The 20062-nt window shown below is 33.8% G+C and overlaps 1 protein-coding gene across 6 annotated transcripts in view; it reads right to left on the bottom strand.

The window, feature by feature from the left end:
• LOC126765217 (protein abrupt-like) overlaps positions 1–20062 on the bottom strand; it is a 299753-nt gene that overhangs the window by 130295 nt on the left and 149396 nt on the right. For all 6 annotated transcript variants that reach the window (XM_050482846.1, XM_050482845.1, XM_050482847.1 and 3 more), the window contains 2 exons: positions 19174–19449; positions 18924–19122 (listed from right to left, as the gene is read on the bottom strand). In XM_050482846.1, coding sequence (XP_050338803.1) covers positions 18924–19122; positions 19174–19449 — 475 coding nt within the window. The remainder of the gene's footprint in view (positions 1–18923; positions 19123–19173; positions 19450–20062) is intronic.

Raw genomic sequence — 20062 nt, 5'->3', positions numbered from 1 at the left:
AATTTGGTATGAGTTATTGCTTCATAGAAATAATGTAATATGGGAAGAAATTGTTCAGATCGGCTCACTATAGCATATAGCTGCCATACAAACCGAACGATCGCAATCAAGGGCTTGTATGGAAAACTTTTGCATTTGATGTGGTATGTTCACAAAATTTAATGGGTTACTGCTTAAGGTAATAATATTAGGTTGTTAAAAAAGTCTTGCGGTATTTTCGCTGGTTGGCGCTGAAAGCGCGTATTTCTAGTTTTATTCGTCGCATCGGGTCATGCTATACCTTTTTGGAAAGCTCATTTCACGCGCTAATTGATTGTCGTTTCTTTTAAGTTGTTCGTGAGTTATAGTGTCGCAAACATGGAGCAAAATAAAGAGTTCTGGTGTAGAGGTGGTCGAAGATGCGCCACGCTCCAGAAGGCCTGTCGTCGAAATTTGCGATAAAATCGCTGAATTGGTCGAAAGAGACCAGCATAGTAGCAGCCGTAGCATCGGTAAAGAGCTGGGCATGAGTCATCAAAAATTCATTTCAATTTCAATAAAAAAAAAATTAATAAAAATACCGCAAGAATTTTTTGACAACCCATTATAATCTCCGAAAAACTTGTCCTCAGGATCTCTGCCAATGTTCCGATTCCATAGCCCTATGAAGTGAAAAAAGTTTACTTTTTTACGGTCCAATGTAGCTCGAAAACACAGTTCTTTTCTATGAGAAAATATTTTCCGGACAAAATTCGAACTATCATTACTAATAAGTAATATTATGACTTGAATTCCTGAAGGCGTGTGTATGTACATATAGTACATACGTGTGTGCATGTTTACAAGGTACGTTCCAAAGTAAGCAGGACTTAAAAAAAAAACATAACAAATGGTTTTTTTCGGCAAAATAAATTTATTTTATTCAAAATGGTCTCCTTCTGCTTCAATACAGCTTTTTGCACGGTCCAGAAGCATGAAGATCGAGGGCTTTAGGTCGTTTGCCGGTATGGCCGCCAATATGCCGGTGCAAGAATTTTGAACGGCATCTACGTCTGCATAACGCTTTCCTTTAATGGGCAAATGTATTTTTTCGAAAAAGAAGAAGTCACACGGTGCCATATCAGGTGAATATGGGGAGTAGTTAATGGTTAAAATGTAATTTTTGGTCAAATAATCGGTCACAAGGTGTCCTTCGAATGTTGGATTCTGAACAATATTTGGTCTTCAGTCAATTTGTGCGGAAAAAACCGTGCACACACCTTTCGTAAGCCCAAATGTTGGGTCCAAATGCGATAAATCGATGTTTTGGAGATGCTCAATTTCATTTCCATGACCTTCAATTGAATTCATTCCGGTTATCACGGATTTTGATTGACCCACATGTTGATCGTCATATACTATATGTCCTCACGACCGCTTTGAAAAGGGATAGGCAATCATAACCATAAACTTGTTTCATCAATCGAAACGTTTTGGTAAAAGTTTAATGTTGGATCTTTGTTCAGAGCTCATTTTCGAACCGATAACACAAACACACTGACACTTAAAACGCAATAACTGCACTTCCAATCAATGAAATGTCCTGAAATCACTGCGCTAAATTCAAAAAGTCCTGTTTACCTTGGAGTGCTCCTTGTATGTATATACATATGTGTGTATGAAGTTAAGTTTTAAATTATGAAAAGTATGATTTATGTACATATATGTACATATGTACATTAGGGTGATTCAAAAAATTTTTTTTTTTTTTTTTTCAATTGGTACTCGCAAAAATAGGTTCCTAGACACCTCTAAGAAAGCCTCTCCAAATATGAGTTTTTAATTGTAACGGGAAGGTCCTCCGCCTAACGGTTTTCTATTTTTTCTTATTATCAGATAGAAAAATTTATATCTCGCTTCCAACTACTTGAAAAAATATCTTGTTAATTAGGTTTTGTAGGAAATTGAATGCTCTAAAATATGGTCTCTCATAATTTTTTCGTAAACCCAACCGTTTAAAAGATATTAACGGTTGAAATTTGACTATTTTTGGAAAAATTCTTTATTTCTTATTAATTTTATAACTCAATGAAAAAAAATTATTATGAATGATAAAACACATAGTTTTGTAGGAAATTTACTGCTCTATAAAAATGGTCTACTATGATTATTCGATTAAGTTAAGCGTTTACGAGATATTCATCGTCAAACATCAATGCATATTAAGGTGGATCAAAAAAAAAAAAATTTTTTTTTCGTTTGATACTCTGAAAAATAGGTTCCTAGACACCTCTAAGAATACCTCTCCAAAAATCTATTCATAATAATTTTTTTTTATTGAGTTATAAAATTAATAAGAAATAAAAAATTTTCTCAAAAATAATCAAATTTCAACCGTTAATATCTTTTAAACGGTTGGGTTTACGAAAAAATTATGAGAGACCATATTTTAGAGCATTCAATTTCCTACAAAACCTAATTAACAAGATATTTTTTCAAGTAGTTGGAAGCGAGATATAAATTTTTCTATCTGATAATAAGAAAAAATAGAAAACCGTTAGGCGGAGGACCTTCCCGTTACAATTAAAAACTCATATTTGGAGAGGCTTTCTTAGAGGTGTCTAGGAACCTATTTTTGCGAGTACCAATTGAAAAAAAATTAAATTTTTTTTTAATCACCCTAATGTACATATTACTAGTTTTTTATATATTTCGATAGTATTTGACACAGATATATGTACATATTATACACATAGCAAATGTATGTATAACTACTATATCAAACATAGAATATAATTGAAAATATTGGTCTTATTTTAACATTGAGTACAAATATTGCCTATAATATAATACTTAGTTAATTAATTAAAAAGTAATGAATTTGTGAAAAATAATTTCCAAACTAATTCGTATGATTGCATATAAACGTATAAAAATATCGGGTGATTTTTTAAGAGCTTGATAACTTTTTTTTAAAAAAAAACGCATAAAATTTGCAAAATCTCATCGGTTCTTTATTTGAAACGTTAGATTGGTTCATGACATTTACTTTTTGAAGATAATTTCATTTAAATGTTGACCGCGGCTGCGTCTTAGGTGGTCCATTCGGAAAGTCCAATTTTGGGCAACTTTTTCGAGCATTTCGGCCGGAATAGCCCGAATTTCTTCGGAAATGTTGTCTTCCAAAGCTGGAATAGTTGCTGGCTTATTTCTGTAGACTTTAGACTATTTTTTGTGGGGCTACGTCAAGTCACAGAATAGTCTAAAGTCTACAGAAATAAGCCAGCAACTATTCCAGCTTTGGAAGACAACATTTCCGAAGAAATTCGGGCTATTCCGGCCGAAATGCTCGAAAAAGTTGCCCAAAATTGGACTTTCCGAATGGACCACCTAAGACGCTTGCCGCGGTCAACATTTAAATGAAATTATCTTCAAAAAGTAAATGTCATGAACCAATCTAACGTTTCAAATAAAGAACCGATGAGATTTTGCAAATTTTATGCGTTTTTTTTTTTTAAAAAAGTTATCAAGCTCTTAAAAAATCACCCGATAAATATGCGAATCTGTAAGCGTACATTTCTAAACATTGAAATTAACTTCATTTTTCTCATTTATCACAGCTCAATTCTGCTATTTTCGACTCTCCTGTTAAATATTGGTGAAATCCGTTAATAGGAAAGAGTACCACTTCTTTTGTGGTGAAATTCACTAATAGAAAAGAGTACCCCTCCAAAAAATGAAATATCGTAAAATTGCACCCTGAACCTTCTCTATATTATACGTTCTCTGCTATATATTGCTGTGTGTACTTCATTATATATGTATGTATGTATATAACAGACTATCAAAATATATTAAAAAAATTAAATATATTACAATAGTGATAAATGTACATGAATCGTATATTTTATCATTCAAAACTTATATTCACATGTATCATGACCATATGTGTTTATGTTCGTTTTCGCGAATTCAAATCATATTATCACTTATCAATAATAACATGTGCGCGCATATAAGTGAATAGAAGTCTTAAACTTTTTATTAATATTAATTTAATTTATTAATCAATTACATATACTGGTGTCGCTAAGTACTTCTCGTAGTACGACCTTCGTGATCCAATTGCAATGCTATTCTAATTAGAAAAACCTCCAACAAGAATAGTCATACCGCTTACGCAGTCTCCTGTGTTATTCGCAACTGTTGTTACTTATTCAATTCCAATAAGAATCAGGTGATCGTTCCTTGCTCTTCCAGAGTAACTCAGAAGTTACGTTATCCGACTCTGCTCAACCAGAGAACGTAAAGTATAGAGAAGGTGCAAACAGAGAACTTAAAACATAGAGAAGGTGCAGGTTCGACAGCGAACATTTGATAAATTTGCGACACGGAATCTCACCACACAAATACAGAATTCACGCTGTGAAATGTTAACATTTTTAACAGTTCTCCACATATTCAACAAAGAATATGAAGAGAAATAAATATGTATGCATGCTCCTTATGATACTCCCAACAACAGCATTGTGATATTTTCATGGTTCAATTTTTGCTTTCGCAATGTATGCAAATATGTATGCTTTTGCGTTTTGCCGTCGGCATTTACATATTGGCATGTAATAATTATGATATGAGTATAATTTTGTATGAATGCACGCATAGCACTATCTACAGTCAATTTAGACTTGTACATACATATATTTAATTATTTAATTTGATTTTTACATAATATACTATACTAATAAATATTTTTGTATTATGTTTCTTAGTAATAGAAATTGAATTTATCACAACAATGCATATATGTATATATAAATATATTGTCTATCATATTAATCTTATTATCTGCCCTTATGATTGTATGTACATATACGCATGTGCGCATTCAGAAATTCAAATCATAATTTTATCACTTATCAATACACATACATATTACATGTGCGCGCATTGAGCTGCATGTTCATACATTCATATATACTTATGTATATGTACATACATATATGTATTTGTATACACTTCCAAACAAATAATTCACAAGCATACAAACATCCAACAAAAATTGAAGCATTGTTCTACAAAAACAACAATTGCCTAAATAGCATAAGCATGGCAAGCCAATATGGCAGCCGAATTGGCGAAGCTCAAATGTAGTAAATTTTACAACAAAAACGATTTCATTCATAAACGCAGGCGCAAATTCCACAAGCGACCTCGCTTCATTCATAAAAACAGACGCCGTAACATCTCCCCGAGCATGCCTTCGCCTACAAGCGTCTTTTCGCGACGATGGCAAAAGCTAAAAATCATAAATTGAACAACTTTCTGATGATTCTTCACAGAAAGAAGTGACAAAAATGGCAACATAGCCGTTGTCGATTTACAATATTTGTCTAAAATATTTTTCCGTGACTCGCAAAAATCTGCGTCGATATGTATGCACGCGCATACATCTTCATACATATTTACGATGGTTTGTAGGCGACGCTGTTCGAGCAGCAAGGGAAGCGGTAACAATCGACGATCGTTTGTTAGTTTCTTTCGGCACAGCTCGAATTTTCTACCAACAACACAATGTTGTGGCGCTTTACCGTCGCGTCAGTGTTTCGACACATAGAAGTACTGAACACAATGAGCGCGACCGACTGCAAACGAATATATTAGAATACACACGTTCTTAGGGACACAGTTATTGAGCCAGCTGCACAACTACATAACTGTGTCCATAAGAACGTGTGTATTTGAAGATGTCGCTTGCAATCTGTCGTGCTCAATTTGTTCAGCACTTGACTCTTTGACAAAACGCAAGTTTCGGCCATTGGTTGACCGTGACAATGGAGATGCGAAAGAAGCGTGCGACACTTGTTACTATGAATGCATGTACATATGTGTATGGCTCGCATTTGCTTTCGTAAACATTCAGACAAATGTGCCAAAGAAATAATATACATATGTACATATGCATGTGTCATAGAAATTCTATTGGTACAAATATGGAACATCCAATCGAACATCATACAGATTTCGATTTGCACCAGAGAACGTAAAGTATAGAGAAGGTGCAAATCGAAATCTGTATGATGTTCGATTGGACGGCTAACAGAGCTTATAAGATTGTGACACGGAATTTCACCATTCTCGCTGCTATTTAGCAGAATTGAGCATGTGCAATGGCAGAAATATATGTAAAGCGACTAAATTCATGCGAGAATGAATAAAGAGAAATGCTTTGAAGAAAAATATGCAAAGTCACACAAGGAATGTAAAGAAGCATTCTCTGAGACACATATGCGTGATCTTGTATCATATGAACCATTTTTTTCAGAAAAATTGTAAAAATTTTAGTTTTTTACAAAATCGTAAAAAATTAGATAAAAAAAGAATTAATTTTATTTTTTAATTTTTTAATTATTTCAAAAAAGTTACATATATTTATTTCGTCTATTACAAAGCGAAGATGTGTCAAATGAACTTAATTTCTTCAAAGAAAATTGATGACCTTCACGAAATATGCATATTCGCATTATTTCGTTATCATTTCCATATTTGCACCAATAGAAATTCTATGACACATGCATATGTACATATATTATTTCTTTGGCACATTTGTCTGTATGTTTACGAAAGCAAATGCGAGCCATATACATACATATGTATCGGGTGATTTTTTAAGAGCTTGATAACTTTTTTTTAAAAAAAAAAAACGCATAAAATTTGCAAAATCTCATCGGTTCTTTATTTGAAACGTTAGATTGGTTCATGACATTTAGTTTTTGAAGATAATTTCATTTAAATGTTGACCGCGGCTGCGTCTTAGGTGGTCCATTCGGAAAGTCCAATTTTGGGCAACTTTTTCGAGCATTTCGGCCGGAATAGCCCGAATTTCTTCGGAAATGTTGTCTTCCAAAGCTGGAATAGTTGCTGGCTTATTTCTGTAGACTTTAGACTTGACGTAGCCCCACAAAAAATAGTCCAAAGGCGTTAAATCGCATGATCTTGGTGGCCAACTTACGGGTCCATTTCTTGAGATGAATTGTTCTCAGAAGTTTTCCCTCAAAATGGCCATAGAATCGCGAGCTGTGTGGCATGTAGCGCCATCTTGTTGAAACCACATGTCAACCAAGTTCAGTTCTTCCATTTTTGGCAACAAAAAGTTTGTTAGCATCGAACGATAGCGATCGCCATTCACCGTAACGTTGCGTCCAACAGCATCTTTGAAAAAATACGGTCCAATGATTCCACCAGCGTACAAACCACACCAAACAGTGCATTTTTCGGGATGCATGGGCAGTTCTTGAACGGCTTCTGGTTGCTCTTCACCCCAAATGCGGCAATTTTGCTTATTTACGTAGCCATTCAACCAGAAATGAGCCTCATCGCTGAACAAAATTTGTCGATAAAAAAGCGGATTTTCTGCCAACTTTTCTAGGGCCCATTCACTGAAAATTCGACGTTGTGGCAGATCGTTCGGCTTCAGTTCTTGCACGAGCTGTATTTTATACGGTTTTACACCAAGATCTTTGCGTAAAATCTTCCATGTGGTCGAATAACACAAACCCAATTGCTGCGAACGGCGACGAATCGACATTTCACTTGGTCGATTATGTAGACCATAAATCGGACGTAAAGCGCGAAACACATTTCGAACCGAACACTGATTTTGGTAATAAAATTCAATGATTTGCAAGCGTTGCTCGTTAGTAAGTCTATTCATGATGAAATGTCAAAGCATACTGAGCATCTTTCTCTTTGACACCATGTCTGAAATCCCACGTGATCTGTCAAATACTAATGCATGAAAATCCTAACCTCAAAAAAATCACCCGATACATACATTCATAGTAACAAGTGTCGCACGCTTCTTTCTCATCTCCATTGTCACGGTCAACCAATGCACAATGGGACAGAACGCCATTTTTTTGGCATAAAGTCAAAATTTTTATATATCTATTCCTGCAAAGTAAGTTATTTTTCTATTAGTAGATTATCCATATATATCTAAAAGTAACAATAAAACAGCCTGTTGGCATCTCTACATTTTTGGCGCGCTTTCAAAGTCAGCTGATTGTAACTGCTTGTTTATGTTTTGATACATGCAATTTAAAGCTTGCAAGTAAATCGGCTGTGAAATTTTAAGTGAACCAAAAACTTTATTTTTAAATCATGGAAATCAATCGACAAGGTATGTAAATGCATATTGTGAAAAGAAAATGTGTGTATATTTGTCTATTGTGTATCCATACTGCCATATTCATACTTCCATATAAATTAACAAATATTTGTGTTCCTGTGAGGTAGAACTTCTTGGCTTCCGCTGCCTTCTGCTCAAAACCTGTTCCAAATGTATTGTGATTATGTCTTCTCAAATGTGTTATAAAAATAATTTGCTCATTTTTGCTCGTTTTTTCGAAAATTGGTTTTTTTAAGGAAAATATGAATTCTCCCATGAAGAATTGCTGCAAATATGGGAGTCAAATGATCGAAAAGATGACAGTATTTTGAACTACATTTATAAAAAAATTAATGGAGGCACGTTAAAAGAAGACAAAAACAAAGAAATAAAAAAGAAAGTTGTAAATTTTTGTAGCTTTATTAGAAAGCATTTACCAAATTGCAACAGACTATTGAGCAGATTCAAAGAAAAACATTCTGAATGGCTTGCGTCGAAAATGACATTGGTAGTTGAAAACAAAGATTGGAAGAGTGCTTCTGCCAGCAAACTAGGACGTCCACATTTAAATTATGATGAAGGTAGTCAACGTTTGAAACGTAAATTGGCCTTTGAACTATCAACAGAGCGGGAGCACAACACCCAAAAAAAATCAAATAGAAGCGACATGGCGTATGTTTTAAAGGAATGCTCATCATCATCTTCAAGAGCAAGTGAAATAAGAAAAAAACTTCGCTTCAATGAACCACTTCAACTCACTCCTGATGAAGCGTTAACTTTCTTATTGGAAAATTCGTTTAGTAAACAGCAGTCCATTAACATTAGATTGTTAAATAAAAATCGTCATTGCAACATATATCCAAGCTATCATACTGTGTATGAGGCGAAATTAAAATGCAGACCGATTGGCATAACTGTTTCGGAAACTAATGCGGAAGTTAGCTTGCAAAACATACTTGACCACACGGCTGGCCGTATTATTTTAATGCAGGAAGATGTTATCAATCAGATTGCAAATATCGATGAAACGAAATTAATTGCTAGCATGGATTCGATGGAACAACAGGACAGAGCATGTACAAACAGAAATTTGAAGGAGATGCACCAGAATCGTTGGATGAAACTTTATTTGTAACAACTCTAATACCGATAAAATTAATTGATTCTTCAGACAGAGTAATTTGGTGTAATCGAACTCCACAATCCGTAAGATTTTGCAGGCCCATTAAAATCGAATTCATCAAAGAAACTAAAAATCAAATATTAGCGGAGAAAGCAAATTTTGATTCACAAATTAAGAGTATGACACCTCTCAAATACAACCTTAATGGTGGATACATCACTGTAAGCTATGATCTGCATATGACGTTAATAGATGGTAAGGTGTTAAATGTATTAACTGGTACAAATTCTAATCAGTGTTGCCCAGTATGTGGTGCAAAACCAAAAGACTTTTTAGCAACGAAGGACTTGAAATCCAGCGTTTTCAAGAAAAAACCTGGAGCACTTCAATATGGTGTAAGTCCTTTGCATGCGTGGATTAGATTCCTGGAATTTGTTTTAAAAATCTCATACAGAATTGACATAAAAAAGTGGCAGGTTAGGGATGCAATAGATAAACTAAGTATGAGAACCAGAAAACAGAAAATTCAAAAACAATTGTGGGAAGAAATGGGGCTACATGTTGATAAACCAAAACAGAATGGCTGTGGAAGCACAAATGATGGAAATACGGCGAGGAGAGCATTTACAAATACTGAGACCTTAGCATCAATTCTGGAGTTTGACATTGAAATTTTGAAGAATTTATATTTTATATTAATTTCAATTTCATGCGAATACCAAATCAATGCGGAAAAATTCGAAATTTTTTGTAGTAAAACTGCTTTACTATATATGGAAAAGTACTCTTGGCTTGGCTTAATTTGTCCGATGTTTTTCATAGATCTATGGATTCCTCAGATCCTCTTATATCAAGTTTGCACATCAACAAAAGGGAAAATAAAAAAATTAAAAAAATGCTCCCGCAAGAAGTGGTGGCGCTTTTGGAAGCTCCGGAAATTGCAATTACACCAGAAGCTCCAACTAATGAAGATGAAGATAGACTTTCTGATGATGATGAAATGGTAGATTTGGATATATTTAATGATTATTCAATTGATTTAGATGTAAATGAAGATATGGAATGAAGTTAAAGCAAAATCAATCAATTATTAATGTATTTTTTTGAAATTAAGCTTTGATACTATAAGGGAGCTGCCTCTTTTGAGGGTAGGGGGTGTGTCATCGGGTTTATTTTTTATTTTTCATATTCATATGCGTTGTTTAGTATCTGTACCGAATTTCAAGGCACTGAGTAAGTTTTTGGAGTTTATGCCAAAAAAAACGCATTCTGTCCCATTGTGCAATGGCCGAAACTTGCGTTTTGTCAAAGAGTCAAGTGCTGAACAAATTGAGCACGACAGACTGCAAGCGACATCTTCAAATACACACGTTCTTATGGACACAGTTATGTAGTTGTGCAGCTGGCTCAATAACTCTGTCCCTAAGAACGTGTGTATTTTAATATATTCGTTTGCAGTCGGTCGCGCTTATTGTGTTCAGTACTTCTATGTGTCGAAACACTGACGCGACGGTAAAGCGCCACAACGTTGTAATGTTGGTAGAAAATCCAAGCTGTGCCGAAAGAAACTAACAAACGATCGCCGATTGTTACCCCTTCCCTTGCTGCTCGAACAGCGTCACCTACAAACCAGCGTAAATATGTATGAAGATGTATGCGCGTGCATACATATCGACGCAGATTTTTGCGAGTCACGGAAAAATATTTTAGACAAATATTGTAAATCGACAACGGCTATGTTGCCACTTTTGCCACTTCTTTCTGTGAAGAATCATCAGAAAGTTGTTCAATTTATGTTTTTAGCTTTTGCCATCGTCGCGAAAAGACGCTTGTAGGCGAAGGCATGCTCGGGGAGATGTTACGGCGTCTGTTTTTATGAATGAAGCGAGGTCGCTTGTGGAATTTGCGCCTGCGTTTATGAATGAAATCGTTTTTGTTGTAAAATTTACTACATTTGAGCTTCGCCAATTCGGCTGCCATATTGGCTTACCATGCTTATGCTATTTAGGCAATTGTTGTTTTTGTAGAACAATGCTTCAATTTTTGTTGGTGACATATTCATATGTGTACGCATATGTATGTTTGTATGCTTGTGAATTATTTGTTTGGAAGTGTATACAAATATATGTACATATAAGTATATATGAATGTATGAAGATGCAGATCAATGCGCATATGTACATACATTGCACATACAAGCGATTGCCTGGTTGAAAGCAAAAACAAGCAAAACGAAATTCTTTACATTCGTTGGAAGTGTAATCATGGGCATGCATACATATATTTATGTCTCTTCATATTCTCATCATCATCTGCCGTAAATACATATGTACATATATGTATTTATTTTTCTTTTTATTCTCTGTTTGAGTATGTGGAGAACTGTTAAAAATGTTAACATTTCACAGCGTGACTTCTGTGGTTGTGAGGTGAATTCCTTATTATAAATCTAACAAATGTTCGGTATCGAACCTGCACCTTCTCTTTGCTTTAAGTTCTCTGCCACAGTATGTATATACAGAATAAAACCTTTTCGTGGTAGCTTTCTGAGGGGTGAATAGCGGCCATCTTGGATTTTCAGTGGTAGCAACGCAGTGCTGTATATATTGAGGTAGTAAATAAGAGGCAAAAACTACAAATATTGTTATTCAATATAAATCAAAAATTATTTATATATGGTATATTTTTATTAACAGATGCTTTAAATGTCATAGTGTGTCATATTTAGTCCGTAACACATTGATTTAGTGATAATCAGATATTTTGCAAGTAGTGAGTTGTTATGTATAAAATGTGTCCTTGGTGTTAGATTTCTCGGTTGTGAATTTTCTACGGCTGTGTTTGTTTACATTAGATCGACAGAAAACATAAAAGCTGCTGCTTTCCTAAGCCAGTCTTGTTTTTTAACTTTAAATACGCTTATTTTATTTAAATAAGTTATTTTTAAAATTATATTCTTATATCCAAATGCAAATTCCAACTAATTCTTTGTTGTAACGGTTAACCAATTTGTATATGTCAAAAGATAGCTTACCACCCAGGACTGTATCTTTTTGCATGCAAAAGTTCAGAAATTCTTGAAGCGTGTTTAACACTTGTTAATAAAAAACAACTAACATAAAAAGTAATATCCCAGTAAAATTTAAGAAACATGCAAAGTAATTCAAAATAATCACGTAAAAAATGTAAATACTTGCATTTCATAATAGCTATTAAAGTGTAGCTTATCAAACATTAAAATTTATATGTAGCTTAAATGCTAACACAACACCCCGATTACCATGAAAGTAGCAAAAAAGTGTTACACAACACCCTAAGAGTTTCTAAAGTTGAGTATATGTATGTAAACAAAGTAAAGGTTTATTACTGTATATACTGAGTTCGACACATTGACTCTTTGACAAAACGTGAGCTTCGACCTTTAATTGTCCGTGAGAACGGAGATTTTGCATGAAGCTATAAGGGAACATATTTATATACAAAGTTATGTGTGGACAAATTTACAAACATTATTCGTATGGCTCTTTTTGTTTACGTGCTCATATAATTACATACGCGAATATGTGCGACAAAACTTTTATGGCCTGCAAATAAATATGTATGTGTATAAATATTGTATATATCTTATCAAACATACATTAATTAAATAATTAGGTAACAACATAAACATGACTTTATTATATATTTCCAAAAATTTTAAGGAATTCATCATGAAATAGTTCAATTTGTACGAACATGCTTGTGTGCTTTGATATAAAATATATAAGGTCAATTCAGAATCTTGTGCATCTGAGTTTGAAAAATTATGCAATTGCAAATATTTACCATCCACAATGAACGGCTTTTTTTTGTGGTTTCTGTGCAACCTTTGCAAATACCATTTTGGGGAAAAATGGACTGACGCTTGAAGCTGCTGAAGAAATTATGGACATTGAAGGTAAGAAATATTTTTATATGGCACATAGCACAAATTTCACTTTTACTTCCGGAGCTTCCCGCAAGAAATGCAGTCAACTCTGGATCTCCTTTCGCGCCATTTTTTATTCGGCTTTTCATGTTTTAGCCTTATTTTATCCAAACCGGTTTGCTACATTTCTTCTCTTTGTTTACAATGTTTTTAATTTTGGCAGTAGCTGATTATTAGCAAACCAGTGTTGAAAATAATGCAATGTCGTTTTAGTGTTCCATATTTGCAAGGATGTAGCAGGTGCATCATTATACATTTTGTTAGTGTAAAAGCAAAAATATGCTGGCTAATGTGCAATTGATGCAAGACCACTTGTACCAGATTCTGATTTGCCTTATAGAAAATATCTATAAATTGTATGCAGATACGAATCTGTAAGAATACATTACTAAACATTGAAATTAGCATAATTTTTTTCATTTAACACTGAAAATGCCCAATTCTGCTATTTTGGTGCTCCTGATGTAAACTGTGGTGAAACACGCTCATCCAAAACAGTACCCCTTCTCTATGATATACGTTCTCTGATATGAAGTAGCCCCTGAATTAACAATCCATTTATCTTTGTTACGAAAGTCATAAGAAAGTACAGATGCGAAGAGAACATATTTGGTTTTGGTATTGTTATAATTTTACTTAGTCTTATTCGGACAATCAAGATCGAAATGAGCAATTTTCTTACAAGAATGACACTGAAACTTATTAGAAATCACTTTCGAATTTGATTTTTCTATCTTTTCACCATTCCTAATCAGACTATCCAATTTCACATCTGGTAACAGAAGATTTTTAACACTATCGATGGTGAGTTTCTCTTTCGTATTTTCAACTGCAAGTACGAGTACCCTACTAGCATCAACAAAGCTGTCAGTTCATCATCAATATTGAAGTCAACGTTTTTTACTTTGAGTGACGTCATCACAACAACATTCACATATTGTTGCACTGATACGTAATCACAAAGCTTGCACTGCACTGTCTTCGCACGCAGAAGGCAATGCTTTCCCTGTTCAGTATGCTACCGTGGCAATATGGGAAAAGTTATTATCCTTTAAATTTTTCGAATGGAAATGCTTTGTCTCAATTTTTTTCAACCAACAAAATCCGTGTTTATTTAGTAAAACACAATCAATCCACGTTTAACAAATACTAAAACGTTTAGTTTTCACGATTCCCAAAATATTGTCGATAATATTCTGTGTCTATTTACGTAGTGAAAAAAACTTATGTTTCGAGTATGAACCGGACTTTGGTTCAACGAAAATCTACAAATTATTCATAAACAACGATTATATTCACCTAAATAGACAATTTTGAGTGGCTTTTAGTCTGGTGAAATCATTGGTTCGTACTTCTTTCGAAATGAAGCTGGTGACAGTATCACTGCCAATGGAGAGCGGTATAGATCGATGATAACTGACTTTTTATGGCCGCAATTGGAAGAAGTACGTGCCACAATCGAATTATTGCGAGAAAAGTTTATTTCAAAAAATTGTGTGTAATTGTATCGATTGTAGTTCGCATTAAATAAAAAACCATGGATTTCCTTAACAATCTGTGTTTTTTTTTTGATGAAAATAAATTATACCACTCTATGTCGTCTGCTTTACAGTTTTCTATTTTTTTCTTATTATTATATCAAAAATTTAAATCTCAATTCCACCGCTTGAAAACATATCTGGTTTTATAGAATTTCTAGGAGATAGAAGCATAACAGCAACTATATTTCATTAGCCTTCCGGAGCACAGATGTGAATTTTGCTAGCATTTATTATGTACATATGTATAGTATGTACATATTGGCCGATAATTACGGAATACATTCAAATGGAATTTCGAAAAAAAATCTCATGGAACTTAAACTTGTGTTACATGGCAAGCAGATGTGGGTGCGGTCCCTTTTCAAACCTAAAAATTAAGATGTCAAGATATTTTGTTGAATTTGGTGGCGTGGTCGCCAGAACAAAACGGAATTAACGATAAATTGCCAGAATCAACCAGAAAGTGTAGTTTGCAGTTGGCAGAGCGGCTTTGTTTAGACGGTAACGTTACGATTTGTTACTCTAGGGGGGACGTGTTACGCACCACAATTTTATATTTCTTTTGTATTACCAAACACGTAGAAGCATAAGGTTTACATTGATGAATAAGCCGCAAAGTTTTGAGATATACATATTTTCAGTCTTTTCGTAAACTTCGCGTAAATCCCATTCCCAATTCACAATTTGTTGGGCTCTTATCATGAACTTCACATGGAAAAAATCTCCCATGTACGAACATTTTCCCTAATCATAAGCGAATTTTTTGTACGCAAATTCATAAAAATTTTTCACAAAATTTTTAGTTGGGATCAATTTTCAATGAAATGTTAGCATACTTTCTTAACTATTTATTTGATAATAAAAACTTTTATACATGAACTGCGGCCTACTAGTAAAATACATTTGACGTTTTTAGTCAACAGTAAGCCCAAAAACTCTGATAAAGCAAACAATGAGAAGTGTATGTATTTTTAATGAAGTACATGATTCATAAATAGCAAGGGGCCAACAGAGATATCAATTTCAGAATAAAAACAGGTAGCCATCGAAGTTAGCACTGTCAGCAATCACGCCGTTATTGCGAACGGAAGTAATCGAAACGAAATAAATAAATAAATAACAAGTAAGGAAGGGCTAAGTTCGGGTGTCACCGAACATTTTATACTCTCGCATGATAAAGTGATAATCGAGATTTCATTATACATTATTTACATATTTTTCAAATACCGTATTTTTGTAAAGTTTTATTCCGCTATCATCCTTTTCATTGGTTCCTAATGTATATACTCGTATTATACAGAAAAGGCATCAGATGGAATTCAAAATAGCGTTATATTGGAAGAAGGCGTGGTTGTGAACCGATTTCACCCATATTTCGTACATGTCATCAGGATGTTAAGAAAATATTATATACCGAATTCCATTGAAATCGGTCTAGTAGTTCCTGAGATATGGTTTTTGGTCCATAAGTGGGCGAGGCCACGCCCATTTTCAATTTTTAAAAAAAGCCTGGGTGCAGCTTCCTTCTGCAATTTCTTCCGTAAAATTTAGTGTTTCTGACGTTTTTTGTTAGTCGGTTAACGCACTTTTAGTGATTTTCAACATAATCTTTGTATGGGAGGTGGGCGTGGTTATTATCCGATTTCTTCCATTTTTTAACTGTATATAGATATGCCTGAAAAAAACGACTCTGTAGAGTTTGGTTGACATAGCTATAGTAGTTTCCGAGATATGTACAAAAAACTTAGTAGGGGGCGGGGCCACGCCCATTTTTCCAAAAAAATTGCGTCCAAATATGCCCCTCCCTAATGCGATCCTTTGGGCCAAATTTCACTTTAATATCTTTATTTATGGCTTAGTTATGACACTTTATAGGTTTTCGGTTTCCGCCATTTTGTGGGCGTGGCAGTGGGCCGATTTTGCCCATCTTGGAACTTAACCTTCTTATGGAGCCAAGGAATACGTGTACCAAGTTTCATCATGATATCTCAATTTTTACTCAAGTTACAGCTTGCACGGACGAACGGACAGACGGACGGACAGACGGACAGACATCCGGATTTCGACTCTACTCGTCACCCTGATCACTTTGGTATATATAACCCTATATCTGACTCTTTTAGTTTTAGGACTTACAAACAACCGTTATGTGAACAAAACTATAATACTCTCCTTAGCAACATTGTTGCGAGAATATAATAAAAACACGTGTTTAAGCCTAGATAGTCGCATATTTGGCTGTAGTATAAGTTTACAAAAATTTTCAATACCAGTAAATCAAAGCAAAATCAGGTTTAGAGCCCTGTACTACCTCGCCGGTGTGAGTTTCGACTTTGTCACAATAGGCACTTTTGTAGAGTGTTCAGTTATGTGGAATATGTGTTTAAAGTCAAAGCGATGCCATAAAATGCCTCTGAGCTATAGAAATTTAAAGATAAAAAATCACGATTGTCGTGTATTTTCAATGGAAATTTTTTACATGCCTTGGTCCAGTCCGTAATATTAATATGAAGGGCTCAAATTTTCAGCGAATTTTTTTGGGTATTTCCAAGGAAATTTCACGATGGGATTGAAAAAAATGAGTAGTTCAAAAAGAAAAAAAACCACTCTAATATACATACATATATACATTTATATAATGTATATATGTACACGTATCAATGAAATGCAAATTATTAAAAATATTAAAGTGGATATAACTAGGTAAATAATGTTCTAGTCCCATATACCTAATTAATAATTTTCGAACATCCGGCGGATTCTATATATTATATAATATATTCATTATATATAATATGTTCTAACAATATTAAGTGAACGTATGATTGTGGATATTCTGTAGTTTGATCTATCTATCTTTGATCTACTTCAGCAACCATTAAATATTCAGCCTTTTCGTGAACTTCGCGTGAATAAATCATTTCCCTGTATTTATATTGTCACGTGAAGGACAAGTACCCAGCTCTTTAGTAATTGCTCATGATTCCTTATTTCTTGAGCTGTAGTCAAGTAATTTTGACAGATGTTTACGCATTGTGAATGATCCACATTAGAAGATCAAGAGAAAATAAACTTATGTGGGTAGGTAAACAAATATTTTCATTGCGATTTAAGGAATGTGGACGAAGATTGGTAAGCTTTATACAAAATTTCAAAGTTAACTATATTTCATAACTTTGAATTTCCTTCAATAAACAATTGTTGATTTCATGTTTCTTCATAAACTCTTGATAAGGCTGATTACGATTTTCGTTATTAAATTAAAGTTTATAGCCGTAGTCAATAATACATGTATTCCTTGGCAATGAGGTGGGACCAATCAGGAATTTATCCATATGTTTTCCTAACATTCACATAACCATATAATGATTTTCGTGCTTATGATATTTAGCAATAGATAAAATGGTGTTAGCACCTGCAAAATATTTTTCCGTCTTCGATTCTTGAAAATTGTGAGAGTATACAATATTCGGCTGAACCCACAATTTAATTTGATACCGTTTGCCAAAGTTTGATTTAAGGAAGTTAGTAATGGGTTGTTACACTAATTCATAACAACAATTTTTTTTTTTAAATTGTAATTTAATGGAGGTCATGAAAAAACCAATATCAGTAGATTTTTAATATTATCGTGTAGGCTACAAAATGCGAAATATGTATACATATGTTATACATATTTATCTGATTTTCTTCACTGCCATTGTTAAGTATGTATTAGAGGACAGTTCTGCAAAATAACGTGCTCTTAGCTCTTAATGAAAGCCAGGCAACCGAAAAATAAAATAACTGAATAACCGGTTGTATGGTAGATATGTGGTATAGTTATCCAATCTGGCCGATTCCGACAAATGATCACTACAATCTTAAAAAACACCTATGTACCAATTAAGCTTCATTCAAATATCTCAAAAACTAGCGAAGAAATTTTTACAATCCTGAAAAATTTAACTTCACTTAAGAAATCGCTGGCTCGACTTAAAAAAAAAACGGCCCGCTCTAATGTACATATGTTTGTTTATATTTTGCTAAAATCCAAATTTCAAAAGATTAAAAAAAAATATGGTTAGTTAGTGTTAAATAAATTATGTAAATTCTGAAATTGTAGTCTCCAATTTTATTTTAACATACGGATATAAAATACTGAATGTTATAAAATTAACATACCAAATTCATTCTTATTTAAATGGCCTTGTTGTTCCAGAGATTTTGGAATTCCTGAAAACGTGTTCGGCATGGCAGGTCGTAGATTATCCACTGAGTCGTTCGTTTCCTGTTGTGTACCTACACGATCAAGAGGGTACTCGCTGCTACAGTTAGAGTCGTCATCGGCACTTTCTTCCTGTGTAGATTGTTTATCTGTGCGCTAAAACAAAAATTGTCAAAGACTTAATTGTTTGTAAAATATAGTATTTACCTGAAAATTGAAAGCTGTTTTTTCTTCTATTGATGATCCTATAGTAGTTTCATTGGCTTCTATAGCTCTGTCGCAATCATTAAACAAATGTCTTCGTTCCCGAGATATTTGATGCTGTAAAATCGCTGGAAATTCTGCTTCTGAAAGAGCTCGTTCGGAATTAATGCCGTGTTGCGCACGAAATAGGTCCGCACTTTTAATACGTTTTTGGGGTGGTGGTGTTAGAAGGGTTTTTCGATTACGATATGGATCGGTATTTTCCCTTTGGAGAGAAGACTAATTTTCAAATAAATTAGATTAGTGGCTATTTATAAAAAATTATGTTTTTAATATATCTTTAAGACGGTTAAATTTTTAATTAATATGTTTATTTAAATACAGGTACAGTACACAAAATTTTGGAAAAGACAGTTTTTTAAAGTCGATCAAAAAATATATATGTTACACAATTAAAAATAAAAACGCGTGTTTAAGCATAGACTGTCGTATAGTTGGCTTTATAAGTTTACAAAATTTATTCAATGCCTCTAAAACAAAGCATAACCAAATTTGGTAGCTTGCCGAAGTTCACAATAATATAATCAAAATTCGAACATTTCGCACGAAATTCGGCAAAGCGCTGCAACACTTTTTAATAAAAATATTAGCGAACTAAGTACATGTATGTACGTGAAATAGAACGGTCCTATCCAACACAAGTCATCATATCAACTTAGCATGGAAACATTTTTCCATTGTTGCACAATTTACACTCGTGTCCACGCAAACCTTACCACTCAAAATTTTCAAGTATTGTTCATATTTGACTACACTTTATAGCGGTACTTTTTGTGGTAAAGAAATTTTTTATTTAGAAATAAGTTAAGGACATGTTATTAATCAAAAATAT

Source organism: Bactrocera neohumeralis, unplaced genomic scaffold, assembly GCF_024586455.1.
Source record: "Bactrocera neohumeralis isolate Rockhampton unplaced genomic scaffold, APGP_CSIRO_Bneo_wtdbg2-racon-allhic-juicebox.fasta_v2 cluster10, whole genome shotgun sequence".
NCBI classification, from domain to species: domain Eukaryota; kingdom Metazoa; phylum Arthropoda; class Insecta; order Diptera; family Tephritidae; genus Bactrocera; species Bactrocera neohumeralis.
Note: the sequence above shows the minus strand (reverse complement) of the source record. Positions and strands in the feature narration are given on the sequence as shown.